The following is a 17,701-nucleotide window of genomic DNA, read 5'->3' as shown; positions in this document are numbered from 1 at the left end:
GTTCCTATTTTTTTCTCACCCCCTCCTAACCGACAATTTCCAATATAATTATATAACTATGGAGAACACTAACATCCTCTCTTCCATTTGTCAACCCTTATCTTATGGATTTAGGGTCCGTTTGATATGTAGGAAAACAGGTTGGGAAAATTGATTTTCCTACGAAGTAGGAAAATCGATTTTCCACTGTTTGGTAAGACTAAAAGGATGAGAAAGTCGTTTTTCATTGGAAAAAAAGGTCGGAAATTAGGTCCAAAGATTTTCCCACACAAAAGATGGGAAAACAGTTTTCCCATCCTCAAAACAAAACATACACTCTCTCCTCCGTGCTCTCACGCGTCTCTGGCTCTCTCTCTCTCAAAACACTTTCTACTCTGATTCTCTTATTCTGCCTCCTGATTTATCAATGGGGGAAAAAGAAAGATATACAGATGGTGGTGGAATCTTTGAATTCATGAAGATTCATAGAGAATTTATCAGATACAAGCAAGAAACTAGACAGTGAAGGAGGAAGTGTCGAAGAAATCATCCATTCTAGTTTTCTCTCTAAAGACAACTCCTTCGTTCTCTTGTGACTCTCTCCCTCTAAAAGAAACAGTTGCGTTTCTCTATAGCCGGAGAAAGCGTCGAAGAAATCGTCCATTCTAGTTTTCTTACCCAAATCCCTTGATTCTTGATTTGAGTACGTGATTTAAGTTGAGAAGATGAAAGTTGGATTCAGGTTTAGTACATGATTTGAGTACATGATCTGGTTGATTTCAGTTTTAGTGCATGATCTGATTAGATACTTACCTTGCATCTTGATTTAAAATCATCAAATTTGCTTGGAATTTTTTTTATATAAGTTGCCTCTGATTATGATGATGATGATGATGATTTACTAAGTAATTGCAATTTGACAGTACTGCCGACTAACATTATTGGTCTTAATTATTGCATTTCTCTAGTAAAACCCTAATCGGGTTGAGAAGGCGAAGCCCTAACAGTGATGAGGGTTAGAGTTGAAGGCTGAAACTGATTTGGACTTTCGAATTTTATGATTAACAAAGGGGTGGCGTTAGATTTTCTAAAGGTACTTCCTACTACCCAATCAAACGCTCAAACTTCCAATTCACATATGAAATTACTGATATTCTTTCACATGGGAAAGATGGATTTTCTTTCACATGGGAAAGATGGATTGACTTATGTCTCTCAATTGAGATTCTCTTTCCTATATGACTAAATTGAGTGTCTCTAATTTAAGGGGTTATCCAATGCAACACTAAAAAAAAACTCTAATAGTTATACATGTCACACATACACTTAATAGGAAAAAGTGGTTAAAAAATAAAAGCTTTTTATTGATCCGAAAATTAAATTTGATGACTAGGACACTTAAGACTCTCAAAAGAGACCTCAAAGATAGAGTTTGTAATTGAGACATCTCAAAATTAAATGCTTCCACATCATCTTAAGATCTCAATTGAGTTTTGCACTGGAGATGCTCTTTATTGCGATCTTTCTCTTACATAAATATTTTACTTCTTTTTTGCAGGAAACATGAGACGTAATATATCATCTCAAAATTATAATTGATATTGTTTGGATACATACTAATTTTTAATTTTAACTTTTTCAACATTGATTTACATATTTATTTATGCATAAAGTACTAGGTTAATGCTACTTTTATCTCTAGACAATCATAATTATATCCAAAGAAGCTAATATGCTATTGTATAATTGATTCTACCACAGATTCTTAGCTTTAAGGAATGATAGTTTTCTTTTAGTCTCGTACACTTAATATATATATATATACTAGGGTATAGCCCGTGCCCTATGGGCACGAAAATTTCTATGTGCATGTTAGGTAGTTTTGGTTTTTTTGTGGGTAGTATTAAAAAAAATGGGAGAGAATTAAGGAACTTCTGTTTTAGTGGGTTTGAAATTCAATTTTGGTTTTGGAATGTCGTGGTTTTTTGTGGGTTGTTATGGAAAAGGTGGGAGAGAATTAAGGAATTTCTGTTTTAGTGGGGTTGAAATTCAATTTTAGTGGTTAGATTAGAAAATTCTTGATCAATATCGGACGGGCGTGAATATCCAAAACATAAATCTACGGTCCACCTCAAAAAACACCATTGTGTTTTATATAATAGATATATATATATATATATATATATATATATATATATATATATATATATAAAAGCACGAAATTCGTTGAAAAAGTGGTTACATTTTTTCTAATAAAAACTTTTTGCGTCTGAAAAAAAAAAGTATCCACTCTTGACTCATAGTATTCGTCCAAATGAATCTTGTCGGTTCAGTACAGGGAGAGAATCGCTTGGTACTTTTTTTTTTTTTGTTAAGGGAATCGCTTGGTACTTGGTAGAGAGAAAAGCGTCTAGAAACGGTAACTGAAACTCTATTAGAGAGAAAATCAACGAAAAAATTCCCATACTCTGATGGAGAGAGAGAATCGTTTGTAAGAAGAAACGGTAACTGACCGGTAAGTAATAAAATCGTATTAGGAAATGAATATATCAATTACTCCTATAATAAATTACCCTAGAGGTACCGTAAATTTAATAGGAAAAAAATAACATCTAATTCTATATAAGATCACACGGCTAAAATAAAAAGATGAAGTAACATATTTCAATTTGGATCATTGAAACATAAAATAACTCTATTACAAATTATGGAGGATCTCCAAACAATATCTTTTATTAATAAAAGATGTTTGTCTCGTTAGTATTTTTCCTTCTGTTTTATTAAATAGATTATTGTTGTATTTCTCGATCAAAATAGGCATTGGTAGATTATTATGAAAAGATTCTCAAATCAACCAAATTCAGACGATTACATACATTCGATACAAGTCTTGTTCGAATTTTAAAGAATAAACGAACAGTACCTGCTAGCACCGATCAAGTGAATATTTGCAAAACAAATTTACAATGTAGAAAAACAAATGGCATGAGGATATGTCTTCGATATTGTAGCCGTTATTTTTTTCACAAAACATGGAACCAAGAATGACCCAAAGTTGAAGGAAAGGCTTGATACGGCAGCAAAATAACCAAGTTTGCTTCCCCTAATCAAGACAACCACCTAAAGACACATCTTCCCTGTAGCCCATAAACATATAAGTTGAAAAAAAATTAAGACTTGGGTTTGAGTTTCAGTCTGAAGTGAAATTCACCATCCACACATACTAAAATAAGGGTTTAGATCGGAGAGTCAGGTAGGACCAAAAATGTAAGGATGTGAAGCTTCAACAGATTTAGGTAGATTAACTATTTGAAGCTCCCATTATTGCCCTCGGCAATATGCTACCTTGTCCTCCCTTGGCATTCTACCAGATTTAAATCCTTTTGCCAAAGAGGCAATCTACATATAAGTATTTGATTCAAGTTCATACGCATTTAGTATTAAAACAGTATTAGGAAATAAAACCATATTAGGAAATGAATATATCAATTACTCCTATAATAAAATACTCTAGAGATATCATAAATTTAATAGGAAAAAAAATAAAATCTAATTCTATGTAAGATCTTGCGGCTAAAATAAAAAGATGAAGTACCATATATCAATCTGGATCATTGAAATAGAAAAGGACTATATTTTAAATTTTGAGAAGGGTTTCTGGATAATATCCTTAATTAAAAAAGGATGTTTGTCCCAGCCATCGTTTTCCCTTCTGTTTTATTATATATATATATATATATATATATACACGTGTGTGTGTGTGTGTTTGCTTTATGTTGCATAAGTTATTCCTATTGCGTTCTTTTGAATCTTCGTTAACATTCATTGCATGTTAATTCTACCTATATTTAATCAATAGGAGTAATATATACCATATAATTTATGATAAGCGGAACACTTTCATAATTATTTTAGTTAGTTTTGTTTATGTCTTTATCATGATCACTTGTCTTTGACATAGTTACATATTAGATACACATGCTAACAAGTCCTAGAGTTTCTCGTATAGTACTTATCCTAGTTAAAACTAAGACAACTTGCGATCCAAATATTTTGAATCTCTAAGATGCGGAGTAGGTATCCAACTACTACACCAGCGAAAGGTAATCAAACCAGATGAAGATAAGGTAATTGTCTATGTTGTTCATTATTATGAAGATAGAGAGAGGCTTCATTGACAACAAAGAAATGTGGTGCATATTTAGAGAGTTTGGTCGAAATATGGTGAAGGATGACAGGGAGATATACGCTATTTCTAACACGTGTCAAAAGGAAGTTAAAAGGAACAAATCGAATAACAAGAACAGCGGGCATGGGGAGTGGTGACGTGGAAAGGTCAGCATGTGAAAAAGGTCTTCGGCGAAGATGAAAGGGAAATAGGAGATGGTCTTCTCATTTGAGTGGCTAGAGCCTAGAGTTCCAGCTAAATCGGTGAAGAGATCAGTGAGGTGGATCATGCATGAGTTTTCACTCATTCCCCCTTTGTCAACTGCCGATGTACTTGGAAGCTCTACTACCCTTTATTCCAAAGGCAGAGTTATTTTTTTGTGCAGTCTTTGAAAAGCTTATGATCGGTTTAATGCTTATTTTGCAGGAAGGTTATCTTGTTCTCAATAAAATCAGGAAAAACTAACAGATCATCCACAAGAGAAAATCATCAGGCATCTACTTCGTCATCCTATACTCTTTCATTCAGTACTTTTGTAGCCGGCATATTTTGACCCAACAATTTTGACTTCATGCTTTTTCACCCGATACTATTTGCCCTTATATTTTGTTCTCAATAGAATCAGAAGAAAGACCAACCGATCCACAAGAGAAAATCATCAGGCATCTACTTTGTCATCCTATACTCTTTCGTCCGATACTTTTGTAGCCGACATATTTTGACCCAACAATTTTGACTTCATAGTTATTCACCCGCTACTATTTGACCTTATATTTTATGATCCGTTATTCTTTTTTACTTGATGACGTTTTACTCGATACCCTTTAAAGATTAATTCACTTCTCGAATATAAGTTATTTATTTATTAATACTAGAACATTATCAAGTCGTAAAAAGTAATTAAAAAGTAAATAATTTAAGGAAATAATTTTTTACTCGATACCGTTTTAAAGATTAATTCATCTACTTATTTGGGAAAAAAATATTTATACAGTTAGTTACGCGCCGCATCCACTCTGCTTCTGAAGGCTTTGTGCATCACGGGTTTGTTGTTGCATTTTTTTTTGTAAAGATCAGCAGATTAATAAGGGTAGCCAGAACCCGAATACAACAAACAAAAATAGACACAATTACAATCCCAAAAACCAAAGAAAACTAAGCAAATACAACCGCTATGTAGCAAGATAGCACCAACTTTATTTATCATTTGATGGAGGTACCTGTTGCAGCCCATGTGATGGTTAATATTATACCATCTCCTTATACCATAATTCCATAAGCAATTCATATAAATCCAACAGAAACAGGAGTGCTCACTTATAATACCATGGTTTTAATAAACTCGTTTAAATCGAAATCTTGATACTCTTTTATTAGATATCTTTGCATCTGACATTATTTGACTCAATAATTTTTTACTCGCTACGATTTGACCTGATACTTCATGATCCGTTACGTTTTTACTTGATACCGTTGTAAAGATGAATTCATCTACTTCGCGAGTATACGTTATTTATTTATTAATAATAAAACTTTATCAAATCATAGAAAGTAATTATAAAATAAAGGGTCCGTGGGTATATAGGCCAAAATAATAATCAAAAAAGGTTTAGGGTCCAATCTTGTTAAAACATGGATTTTTAGTCCTCTTACACTTTGGACAAAAAAACCTTATAAATCATATAAGATTTACGCCTGTGTCCCTAAACTAATAAAGCCGAATTTCTCATTGTGGACCCAGCGAGAATATTTGTAACGGAATAAAAGCGTGATTGGTGGGTTATTAATAGATATTAGATATTTTCACCTACCCAACTTTCTCTCTCTACTTTTCACTGATTTGGTAAAAACCAAATTTTACCTAAAACGAAACGGTGAAAAACCCTAACTAAATCTCTGAATCGCCATCTTCCAAGAGCCAAGAAACCTTGCTATTCATCAACCTTCTTAATCTTTCAACATTCCGGTTGAGGTTTCCGGTTCAGGTGAAAAGGTATTGTTGTGATTAATGCCTCATCGTTTAGTTTCGTCGTTTGATTTTTGAACCATCGTTACTGTCAGGTGAAACCCTTATAAAACCGAGTTTGCATGTTAAATTTACATCATAAAGAAGATAGTTGCATCGTTATGGTAAGATTTTGGTGTGATTGTTAGGGTTTTTTCTGTTCTGATTTAGATATTTAGGTTTAAAAGCTTATACTACATTATATTTTTGAGATCTGTTTGATAAATTATGCATAATGTTATGTGATAATGAAGAATAGTTTTGATATCATTCAATAAATTTATGATTCTTTCTTTTCTTGGGGGCTAGGGTTAGTATTGTGTTTTGGCCAATTTTGTGAGTTTGTAAGGGTTTTGATCTGTTTTTTAAGTTGTTAGGTTTCATAATGTTACTTTTCTTTTGCTTGTGATGTATAAATTACACGAAATTTCTTATAAATTGTGTTTTTAGGGTTCTTGAAGAATGAAAACATTTTAATTTTTTGTTGCAGGAGAATTTAATGGCACCAAAATCAAAAATGGCTCCTAAAGCATCCAAAGATTCTACACCAGTCAGAAGAAGTCCTTTAAAAAGAAAAGCATTAGAGGAAGAAGTAGTTCCTGCTAAGAAATCGGAAAACAAAGAAATCTCGGCCAATGTAGAAGGTGAAACTGTGAAAAAGTCGAAAAACAAAACAATTTCTGTCAAAGAGGTATGATTTATGAGTATGTTTTAGTAATTTCTGAAAATTATTTTAATTTATGGTAAAGTATAGATAATTTATGTGAAATGTGTTATTCCTTACATATAAATCAACAAAATTTATGTAACAGGTGGGAGCAAGCTCAACAACCAAGAAAGGGAAGGAAAAAGATAACAATTGCCGTACTGTTGACATAGTTGGGGAGAAAAAGGTAATACCAGAGGGGAAGACTTTCAATCCATTCAGATACAGCTTGAGCAAACCGATCGAGTTGATAACAAGCCACCGTCAGTACATGAAGGAAGAAATTGGCCATACACCTTTCTCAAAGCTATTTGATTCCATGGCAGAGAGGTTCATCCTTAGGGAAAACTAAAACACTCGTCCAATAAGTGCAATACTAGATATTCTATGTCGATACAACAAATCGACAAAAAAATTTATTATTGGTGGGGTTGAGTTAGAGTTTAAACCAGAAGATGTATCCCTATTGCTTGGTATGCCAATGGAGGGTGCAGAATACGAGGCTTTTCGAAGGTTTCATGAACAAGATCCCTTCAAGTGTTCATTTCTAATGAAATATTTTGAGGAACCAATAAAAAAGTCAAGTAACAAAAACAAGGGAATTTCAAGTGCTTATGTTGCAATGGCACTACAGAGATGTATTAGAAACCATGAACCAATAATCGAATTTGTAAGTCTTTTAATCATGTTGTTAGCAGCCAATTTCCTGTTTGCAACTTAGGCTGGTTTCACTGTTTTGCCAAGCATTTATAAGAACATCATGCCGAGAAGGGCTATCAATAGGGTGTCATGGCCAAGAGCCATACACTCTTACATGATGGAAACCATTGACAAACATGCTGAAGAACCAACCAAAGCATCTGGTTGTTTCTTTTACCTGTAAGTATGCATACTTTACATGTTCTCTGTCAGATTTTATTTAAAGATACTATACTTTACATAAAATTATGTCTTATGTTAGTTGTGTGATGTGGAAATTTTACATATTGTTTTATAGTTCTGGATATGCATGCACACATCACTGTACCCTAAGAATCCTTTGAATGCAACAAAATATCCAAGGTTCTTGAGGTGGTCAGTTGATGCTTTCAGTAATGGAATGGAGATCGATATGGCCAGACTAGAAGAAGATCAGGTATAATTTTTTATAACATTATTCTATATTTATCATAAAGTATATGTAATTTATATCAAACACTGTTAATTTAACATTATTTGTTTCTGCCTGAATCATGAAATAAATGTTCTTTATACTATTTTTTCTATATTTTACATTAAATCATAAGTTTGTGTATAAAATTTTCTTAAAATGTTTAATGTTCAAATGCAGGTAATTGTGAGTGTTGATGAAGAAGAGCATGGTTTGCTCAAATTTACTGAAAAGGTTGATATTGAATTAACCTATGATCAGAATATTGATATGCTGGAGATGATAGAATCTCTAAAGAGTGGAATGAAGTGTAAAGATGTTGAAATAGAGATGTTGAGAAAAGAAATAGCTGAGTTGAAAGAACAACTTAAGTTGAAGGAAAATGTGGAGGAATGTGAAGATCAAATTAATGATGGAAATGATGAAAGTAATTTTTGTTTTGAAAGTAATGTGGGAGATAAAGATGTAGGTCAAGAAGATGGAATGGAAGGTGGTGATGAAAATGGTGAAAAAGAAGAAGATAAAAATGTTGAGGGAAATGATGTTGATGATGGTGATAAGCAACAGGAGAGTGAAATTAACAATGATGGTGGCAACAACTTTGGTGAGTCATTTTCTATTAAAATTTATTAAAAATATGATATATCATGACTTACAGTATGCATAATTGCAACAACTATTATGTTTCAATATCATAAATTATAGGTACTTTATAGGACATTATGGTTTGTTTAAATGAAATTTCTCAATATAAATATAAAAGTATGCATGATTTATCTAAGATTATTTTTATTACTTGTTCAGAAGTTGATGAAAATGTACCATGCACAGCCATAGTCAAGTATCAAATGGTTGAAGATAGAGTTTATAGTAGCACACCAACATTTTCGCTGGGTATTGATGATAATGATCCAAATGACTTTGCTGGTATAGCAGAACTTGCAAAATCTTACAAAGGAAAAGATGTACATATAGATGAAGATGATGATTTTGTGGAGCCTTCACCAAAGACAGTCAAGAAGCCAAGGACAAAGTCAAAAGCTTCAAAAGGAGTAGGATTAAAACAAGATGATGCTGTTAAAACACCGAAGCAAAACTCTCTTATCAAGAGAGTGAAGGAAGCCCCTACAACAAGAAAGCATACTGAAAAGGCAGATCCAAAATTAATGGAAGGTAAGGTTACTAAGAAGAATGCTACAATGTCGAAAAAGGAGGTAGTGAATGTGGAAACTGTGGAAGACACTAAGGGGAAGAAACCAGCATCAGATGTTGACGAGAAACTCTGCAACTGGAAGAAGAGCAAAGTATGGAAACAAGTTAAAGATGATGAAAAGGGGTTGTTGGAAGAGTTTAGCAAAGGAGGGAAAAACACGTAATGAATTTTATATGTATTAAAGATGTTATATTTTGATTACAATGTTATGTTGTTGAACTATTAGTGTTGTGTTTGTAACTGACATTTTGTGAGCTTTATGAAATACTATATTTATGAGTATTAGAAATATTTCTTTTTTGACTATCAATATCTGACCTGCAGAACACTTGTTTGGACAAATCAAATCATGAGTGAGAACAGAAGGAGACAGTTGGACCTACTAATGATGAATTACGAGACAGATGCTCAGATTATAAATTGGTGGGGAAAACATTTATTTTCGGAAGTAATGGTTGGAGTTGGAGAAGTATTCATTCTTGGAGCAGAGTTATGGGTGAGTGTTCAGATACATTCTATTATGTTATGAATCTTGTTTGATAAAGTATACATACTTTACATGAAATTGTCAGTGAAATTATATTATGATATTAATATTGTCGGATAAAGTACACATAATTTACGAAACAATATGACTGCTGAAATAAAACAGTTAGCATCTTGGAGCAGATTTATGTGTAAAGTATGTTCAGACCATAACATAACTTTTTAGTTATAGACTGTAAAGTATTTATAATTTACATCAAATATATCATATTGTTTAATGTTTAAGTTAATCTTTATATGATAAGATGCAAACTTGATCTCCAAATCTTGAATGATTATTGTACAGACAATGATAAAATGCAAGGCAACCAAAGCAAACATAAACGGGATGTAAGTATGTAGAGGGTTGCTGTCGTATGTAGAGGGAAATGCAAGGCACAAATGTGGCATGCGATGATTACAGATGTAAGTAGGGGTATCCATTGGACGTTGCTTGTTTTTGATTATTTTGATCAAACTTGGACACACTACAACTCGTTATTCTTCGACATCCAACTACGTAAAGTTTGCGAAGAAAATGCTGTGAAGTATGCGCAGGAGATACTTGATGTGCTTCATGAAATACAATATGTCAGTCCTGAATTTAAAAAGAAATGTATGGAGTTGAAAACGCCGTATGATCATCAACATGGAGAAAAGTAAGTAACAAACTTGTTATATTATTTTACATATTACTATTATACAGCTTGATTTGATGTTACTTATTTCATGGTTTGAATTTTACGATAATTAAAAAATGATGGACAGTGCAGATTGTGGTCCATTTATAATGCTACAAATGGAGTTGTTGTTCATGAAACATTTCAAATGGGGAGTACAAAAAGAATTTCTTAGCGAAGATTGGACGGATTTAGCACAACGAAAGAGGGCGCAAGTGACGTACGAGCTTCTGTATGAAACCAAAGATCAGTGGAGAAAGAATTTACAATAGTGGAGTTTATAATTTTGGGAAGATTGTTCATTATTGGTCAAATGTAATAACTCGAAGTATTTGAACCACAAATCAATGTAATGCCAGATTTCTATATGATTTTTTTCTATAAATGTTTGGATTGTAATTTAAATTATAGGATTTCTGTTAGTGGTCATCCAGATAAAACAATTTATATTGTGTACTGATATACACTAAGTAAGTTTTATAAAGGGAATTCATGATGAACCATAAATTATTATAATTTATGTGACAAAGTATTGTATGTATGTAAACTAACTGAAATGTTTATACTGAATTATGTATACTTTATAATAAATTGTGCAATATTATTGCAACATAATGAAACATTTAACATAAAAAATGAAATTTTACCAATTCAGTTGTCATTAATAAGAACCGGAGATACATTGTATATACTGTAACGGAAGAACTAAAATCAAATATTAACCCTACATGTGGAGCGATTGTGGTAGGCAGGTTGCTTACACCTACCACATATCCTCAATTTCCTGGGAATGTTCCCTGAGCTCTCGATCCGTACTGTACTTGGCCTACCCGGTCTACGACGAATCAACGGTGGAAGTGTTTTTTACTCTTCATCAAATGAACGAGGCTCATCATAATTTGGGATTGGCATTATATGTTCCTGGTAAGTCTTAACATAAGACTCAGTTGTCCATATATGATCACAGAAACAATCTTGTTGATCGTCAGCCAAAGTTTTAATGCACAACATGGCGTGCTCACAAGGAACACCATCAACCTGCCACCTTCTACATGTACAAGTCAGATTTAGAAGATCAACACAATGTGATGGATCAGAATAAACCTCAAATATGAGTGGTGCAGCCTGTGCATAATTCCAAGTAGCTGCATTATCATGTTTAGATTTCAAAAGATCAGTGATGGTTGGACACAAGAACGTAGTCCACTTCTTGGACAATTCATGTGCTACATTCATCTTGTTCATTATATGGGTACGTATTGCATCCAACATTGCTGTAATTGGGAGTACACGGGCATATCTGATCTGATTATTGTAGTGGTCAAAAATCGTGTTGGGCCCACTTCGTTCTAAAGGTTGCCTAGACCGAGCCTGCTTCGAATTTCTGTCACTTGGGCCCGACCCACTTGCCTACTAGTTGGACACTATCCAACGTGGAATTCGGCCAACTAAAGGTCCAAACAGCTCTAAGCCCTTGTGAACGTCCATCTAGACGAACAATAACCCATTAAAAGCAACAATACTCCAAGCACCCCTTGGTCGCCCTCAACCGAGCCTGCCGGTTATCGAGTCAACCTCAACTCCGGAGACCTCGCCACGTATTCATTTGACGAAGTCCCTCAAAACCCCACGTCGCCTTAAGTACCGTTAGGTGATCTCAGACTACGAAGAGTCTAAAGTCGAGGCGGCGTAATCGTACGGTCAAATTGCTCTAGACGACAGATCGACGACTAGAATGAGTCTCCCTTAGGGTTCTGAGTCACCCTCAACCCCAAGTATTTCGGACCTGATAGACTCCACGAGTCCATCAGCCGCCTATAAATAGAAGGAGATTCAGACTCCAAAGGCATCGAATACCGACTAGGAAACTACAGAACACTCTTTTCTCTCTCACATTTAGTATCTTCTGATCAGTGCTCTAGACAACGATAATCGACCCTCGAATTCCAGTAGACCTGAAGGATAATCTTCTAGGGGATCACTCTAGACGATGATATTATACCTTCAAGCTCCATCACTCTGGAATCCTTCTAAAGTCTCCGTTGCATCTCACTTCTCCATTACACAGAATCTCCGATCGAGACGATCTCTCGACCTGCTCTAGGAGACCAATCCGACCAACTATCCCGTAGAGTCGAAGCTCCGGCCACTCTACGAGTCGAGTTATCCTCCGACGATACAACACGGTGACACCCTCAGCATTCAATCGACTTATATTTATTTCACTAATAGTTTGGTGACTTGACCGTCGGAGTGCCCCTGGCAAGACACCATCCCGGTGTCCCCAAGACTTCACGGTTTTACTTGTTTTTGTCTGTCTACAGGTCCAACCGGAACTTCGTCCGTCTCGAGGTCTAAAGCCCAAGTTGTCGGTGGCCCACCAATCGACGATCTATCAATTGTGTGATTTTCTACCGTCCACAGTTTGGCGCCCACCATGGGCCCCCTTCAACTTACATCTCAAACGATCTCATCAATGGAAGAAGGAATGGTAGCCTCACCAAATGATGTCTCGACCCAGATCGCCGAACTCACAGCTCAGATGCGAGAAAACTCCCAAAAGTTTAAAGCCTTGGAGGAGGAGAATGCTCTGGTTCGAGCAGAAAACCAACTACTTCAAGAAAAAGTTACTGAACTCGCCATAGTGTATCCAACAGGACCTAGGTTTCGAACTCCAGTAACCCGATGCAATCCTTGGTGACCCCTGAAGCAGGAAACTCCTCTAGCCAACCAACCGTCCAGTCTGGCACCATTGGCGTCTCGATTTCGAATCCAGTGACTAATACTATGACTCCGACAACGACGTTATTACCATCTTTCCAAAGCTCAGCTCAAACCAATCAACAATCGCAGTCGATGACTGCCCCTTTTTTCTCATCCTCTCTTACTCTTCCTACTTTACTACCTACTAGTGTACCCTTTAGTCTGTTGACTAACGGTCTGAACTCTGGCTTTGCAGGAACCCCCTTGGAGCAGGCGATGGCTAAAAAATTGGCAGAGATGGAGGCTCTGATCACTCGCATTCCAGGAGTCCTAATCCCCCTTAGAAAGAGTCTACCACAGAGTTATGCAGACTCCCCTTTCGTCGACGCCATCGCCTTAGTGGAGATGCCGAAGAAATTTTCATTCCCAAGTATGAGAATGTATGATGGCACCTCAGATCCAGACGATTATATTGCATCCTACAAGCAAAGGATGTTCACTGCAGCCATACCCAGGGACCTTAGAGAGGCTTGCATGTGCAAAAGCTTCGGGTCGAGCCTCATTGGTCCAGCTCTCCAGTGGTACACCAACCTGCCGAACAACTCCATCGCCTCATTTGCCCAGCTGACAGACACGTTCGTTGAACAGTTCGCGAGTAGTAAGAAGTTAGAGAAGCTCTCTGGAGACCTTTACCGACTTAGCCAGAGGCGAGGTGAACCACTTAGAGATTATGTAGGGAGGTTCAACAGTGAGAAAGTCTCGATCCCCTATTGCAACCAAGAGACCGCAGTAGATGCATTTCGAAAAGGGTTACTTCCAGACAACGAATTCTACAAAGAACTCACCAAGTTCAATTGCACCACCATGGAGGATGTCCTTGCTCGAGCCTGGGTAGAGATCCGTTGGGAAGAAGACGAGTACCATCGAAGCAGACACTACCTTAGTGATGAGCGATCCCGAGAACGTCGCTCGAGACGAACAGATCGTAGGTCAGATGGTAGATGCTCAGAGCCTTACACTACCTCAAGGAGACCTCAACCTCGAGACAACAGAAAACCACTTGGCCCACTAGGTCGAACTAGCGAAAGGCCACAAGGACCAATTCGCACCAGAATTCTAGAGTACAACTTGAACGTGGAACCAGCTGAAGTTGTAGCAATCTTGAAGGGCATGGGAAATAATGTCCGATGGCCAGGAAAGACAAAGACCCCAAGCGAGAAACGAGACAACTCTAAATGGTGTGAGTTCCATGGTGATCATGGACATACCACTGCTGAATGCATCGCCCTCAAACTCGAGGTAGCCGAGTTACTGAAGAGAGGTCATCTCACTGACTTGTTAACCGACAAGGGAAAGAACACATTAGCTCAAAGAGATGTGCCGGCTAGAGAACCAGAGGAGCCTACACCCTCGAAAACATGCCTAGTCATAACATGAGGATCAGAAGTGAGTGGAGTCAGTCACTCAGCCGCCAAAAGAAGTGCTCAAGCTGCAGTCAACATAATCGTCAGCTCAACCACAGGGCCCTCCTATATTGAGCAAACTATTAGCTTCCTGGATAATGAAATTTCTATTCTCATTAACCCTCATTATGATGCCCTCGTTATTTCACTTACAATTGCTAATTGTTTAGTTAAACGTATACTTGTAGATAATGGGTCTTCGACTAACGTTTTGTTTCTACATGGCTTGAAAGGTATGGGTCTGAAGGAATCTAGCATCTGTCGTCGCTCAACCATCTTAATAGGCTTTAGTGGTGAACAGAAATACACACTTGGAGAGGTCACTTTACCAGTCTACGCAGGAGGAATCAATCTCAACACGACGTTTGTAGTGTTGGACTGCCCTTCAGCCTACAATTTGATTCTCAGAATACCATGGATCCATGGCATGAGGGATGTCCCTTCCACTTTCCACCAAGTAGTCAGATTTCCAACCCCCTGGGGAGTGCGATCAGAGGGGAACAGAGCACCTCGAGGAACTGCTACAAAAACACTCTGAAGGCCCCGAAGTCTCCATTATAGCAATTACAGAACGAGAAGCCTCTTAACGACCCTGATCACCCGAGCATGGAAGAATTGGATGAAGTCCAGATACACCCTAACTTTCCAGACCACAAAGTGCAGATTGGGTCAAGGCTCAATCCTATTTTGCGTAACAAACTCATAGAATTCTTATCTCTTAACCATAATTGTTTTGCTTGGTCGCATTCTGACATGACAGGTACCGCTCCAGAGGTGATAGTTCATAAACTCCAAGTGGATCCTAACCACCCTCCAGTGAGACAGAAACGAAGAAAGTTCGCTCCAGAGCGCAATAGGGTGATTAATGAAGAAATCCAGAAGTTAATTGACATTGGGTCAGTTCGAGAAGTCAGTTATCCAAACTAGTTGGCCAACGTGGTAGTAGTAAGAAAGAAGAATGGGAAGTGGAGAGTCTGCATAGAGTTTACTGACTTCAACAAAGCATGCCCTAAGGACTCGTTTCCGTTACCTCACATCGACATGTTGGTTGATGCCACTGCTGGACATGAGTTGCTGAGTTTTATGGACACCTTCTCGGGATATAATCAGATATTGATGCACCCAGCCGACCAAGAGAAGACTGCATTTATCACTAATAGAGGCATATTCTGCTACAAGGTTATGCCCTTCGGGCTCAAGAACGCTGGAGCAACCTACCAGAGGCTAGTCAACAAAATGTTCTCCAGCATGTTAGGCGACACCATGGAGGTCTACATCGACGACATGTTGGTCAAGTCCTTGATCGCTAATCACCACCTCGAACACCCCCAGCAGGCTTTTGATGTCCTAAAAAGGTATAACATGAAACTCAACCCTACTAAATATTCTTTCGGTGTGTCATCAGGAAAATTTCTAGGCTACATGGTTACCCAGAGAGGCATTGAAGCAATCCTGACCAGATCCAGTCGGTCATCAATATCCCTTCTCCTTCCTGTGTTAAGGACGTCCAAAAACTGGCTGGCCGAGTAGCTGCTCTAAGTCGCTTTATCTCACGATCGTCAAAGAAGTGCCATCACTTCTTTTCCACCTTACGCAAGTCCAAAGAGTTCAACTGGACTCCAACTTGCGAAGAAGCACTTCAGGATTTAAAAAGGTATTTAACCACTCCACCTTTACTCTTGAAGCCTAAAGAAGGTGAGAATTTATATATATCTAGCGGTCGTCGGGACTGCTGTAAGCGTTGTGCTAATTCGAGAAGAAAAAGGTAAGAAATTTCCTGTTTATTACGTTAGTAAAACTTTGCTCGACGCCGAGAGCTATAGTCAACTTGAAAAACTCGCACTGGCCTTAGTCATGGCAGCTAGGAAGTTGAGACCATACTTCCAATGCCATTCAATAGTTGTTGTCACAGACTTCCCCTTGAAAAACATACTCCATAAACCAGAGTTGTCTGGGAGACTCACCAAATGGGCCGTAGAATTAAGTGAATATGATATAACCTATCGGCCTAGGACTGCCATCAAGTCCCAAGCATTAGCCGATTTTATCGTTGGTCTTTCAGCTAACACTTTGCCACAGGCCGAGAAGGAACTTTTGTGTCTTACAGATCGAAGCAAACAAAAGTGGATCTTGTCTGTAGATGGCTCGAGCAACATGAACGGGGCGGTCTAGGCGTGGTCCTCCAATCTTTAGAAAGAGACCTCATCCAACGTGCCATTAGATGCAGCTTCAAAGCGACCAATAACAAAGCAGAGAATGAGGTCCTTATTGTTGGCCTTGCCCTTGCCAAAGACATGAGTATTCGACATCTTGAAATCAGGTCAGACTCCCAACTGGTAGTTAACCAGCTTCAAGGAACTTACCAAGCCCGAGACGTCAAAATGACAGCCTATCTGGCCCATGTAAAAGAAATGCAAGTCGAATTCGAAGAAACCTGTATAACCCAAGTTCCTCGACTCGACAATGAGCACGTCGATGCACTGGGCAACTTGGGATCCTCCGTCCAGACTAAAGCAGTTCAGACTATCCCTTTGGTCATCCTCGAGCGGCTAGTTGTATGGAAGTCCCCAACTTCCCAAGTGGCCAGTACAGATCTAGATGATAATTGGATGACACCGATACTCCGATACTTAACGAATGATGAGCTTCCAGAAGATAAAAATGAGGCAAGGAGACTTCGAGCCAAAGGTGCACGGTTCACTATACTTGAAGGCCAGTTACCAAAAAGATCATACTCTGGCCCATATCTCAAATGTGTCACTCCTAACGAAGCCAGGTACGTACTAGCAGAATTACATGAAGGTGAGTGTGGTAATCATGCAGGTGGTCGCAGCCTAGCTATCCGAGCCCTCACGACTGGTTATTACTGGCCAACCATGAGAACTGACGCTTCAAATTTCTCTAAACGGTGTGATAGTTGCCAACGATTCGCCCAATCCTCTCATTTGCCACCTGAACGCCTAAACTCCATTTTATCACCTTGGCCCTCCATGAAGTGGGGGATGGATATTGTAGGAAAACTTCCAACAGCCCCAGGACAACGAGTATACATGCTAGCCATTACTGACTATTTTACCAAGTGGATCGAGGCCGAAGCCTATCACCAAGT

The 17,701-nt window shown here is 37.6% G+C and overlaps 1 protein-coding gene across 1 annotated transcript; it reads right to left on the bottom strand.

Annotated features, from left to right (window-relative positions):
* Positions 1-11,290: 11,290 nt before the first annotated feature.
* Positions 11,291-11,698, bottom strand: LOC147537701 (uncharacterized). Its single transcript, XM_086642823.1, has one exon. The coding sequence runs from the start codon at positions 11,696-11,698 to the stop codon at positions 11,291-11,293; it is 408 nt and encodes a 135-aa protein (XP_086498949.1).
* Between the last annotated feature and the right edge of the window lie 6,003 nt (positions 11,699-17,701).

The sequence above is a fragment of the Eschscholzia californica genome, unplaced genomic scaffold (genome assembly GCF_041429995.1).
Source record: "Eschscholzia californica isolate CP2 unplaced genomic scaffold, dmEscCali1.0.p SCAF_5, whole genome shotgun sequence".
NCBI classification, from domain to species: Eukaryota; Viridiplantae; Streptophyta; class Magnoliopsida; order Ranunculales; family Papaveraceae; genus Eschscholzia; species Eschscholzia californica.
Note: the sequence above shows the minus strand (reverse complement) of the source record. Positions and strands in the feature narration are given on the sequence as shown.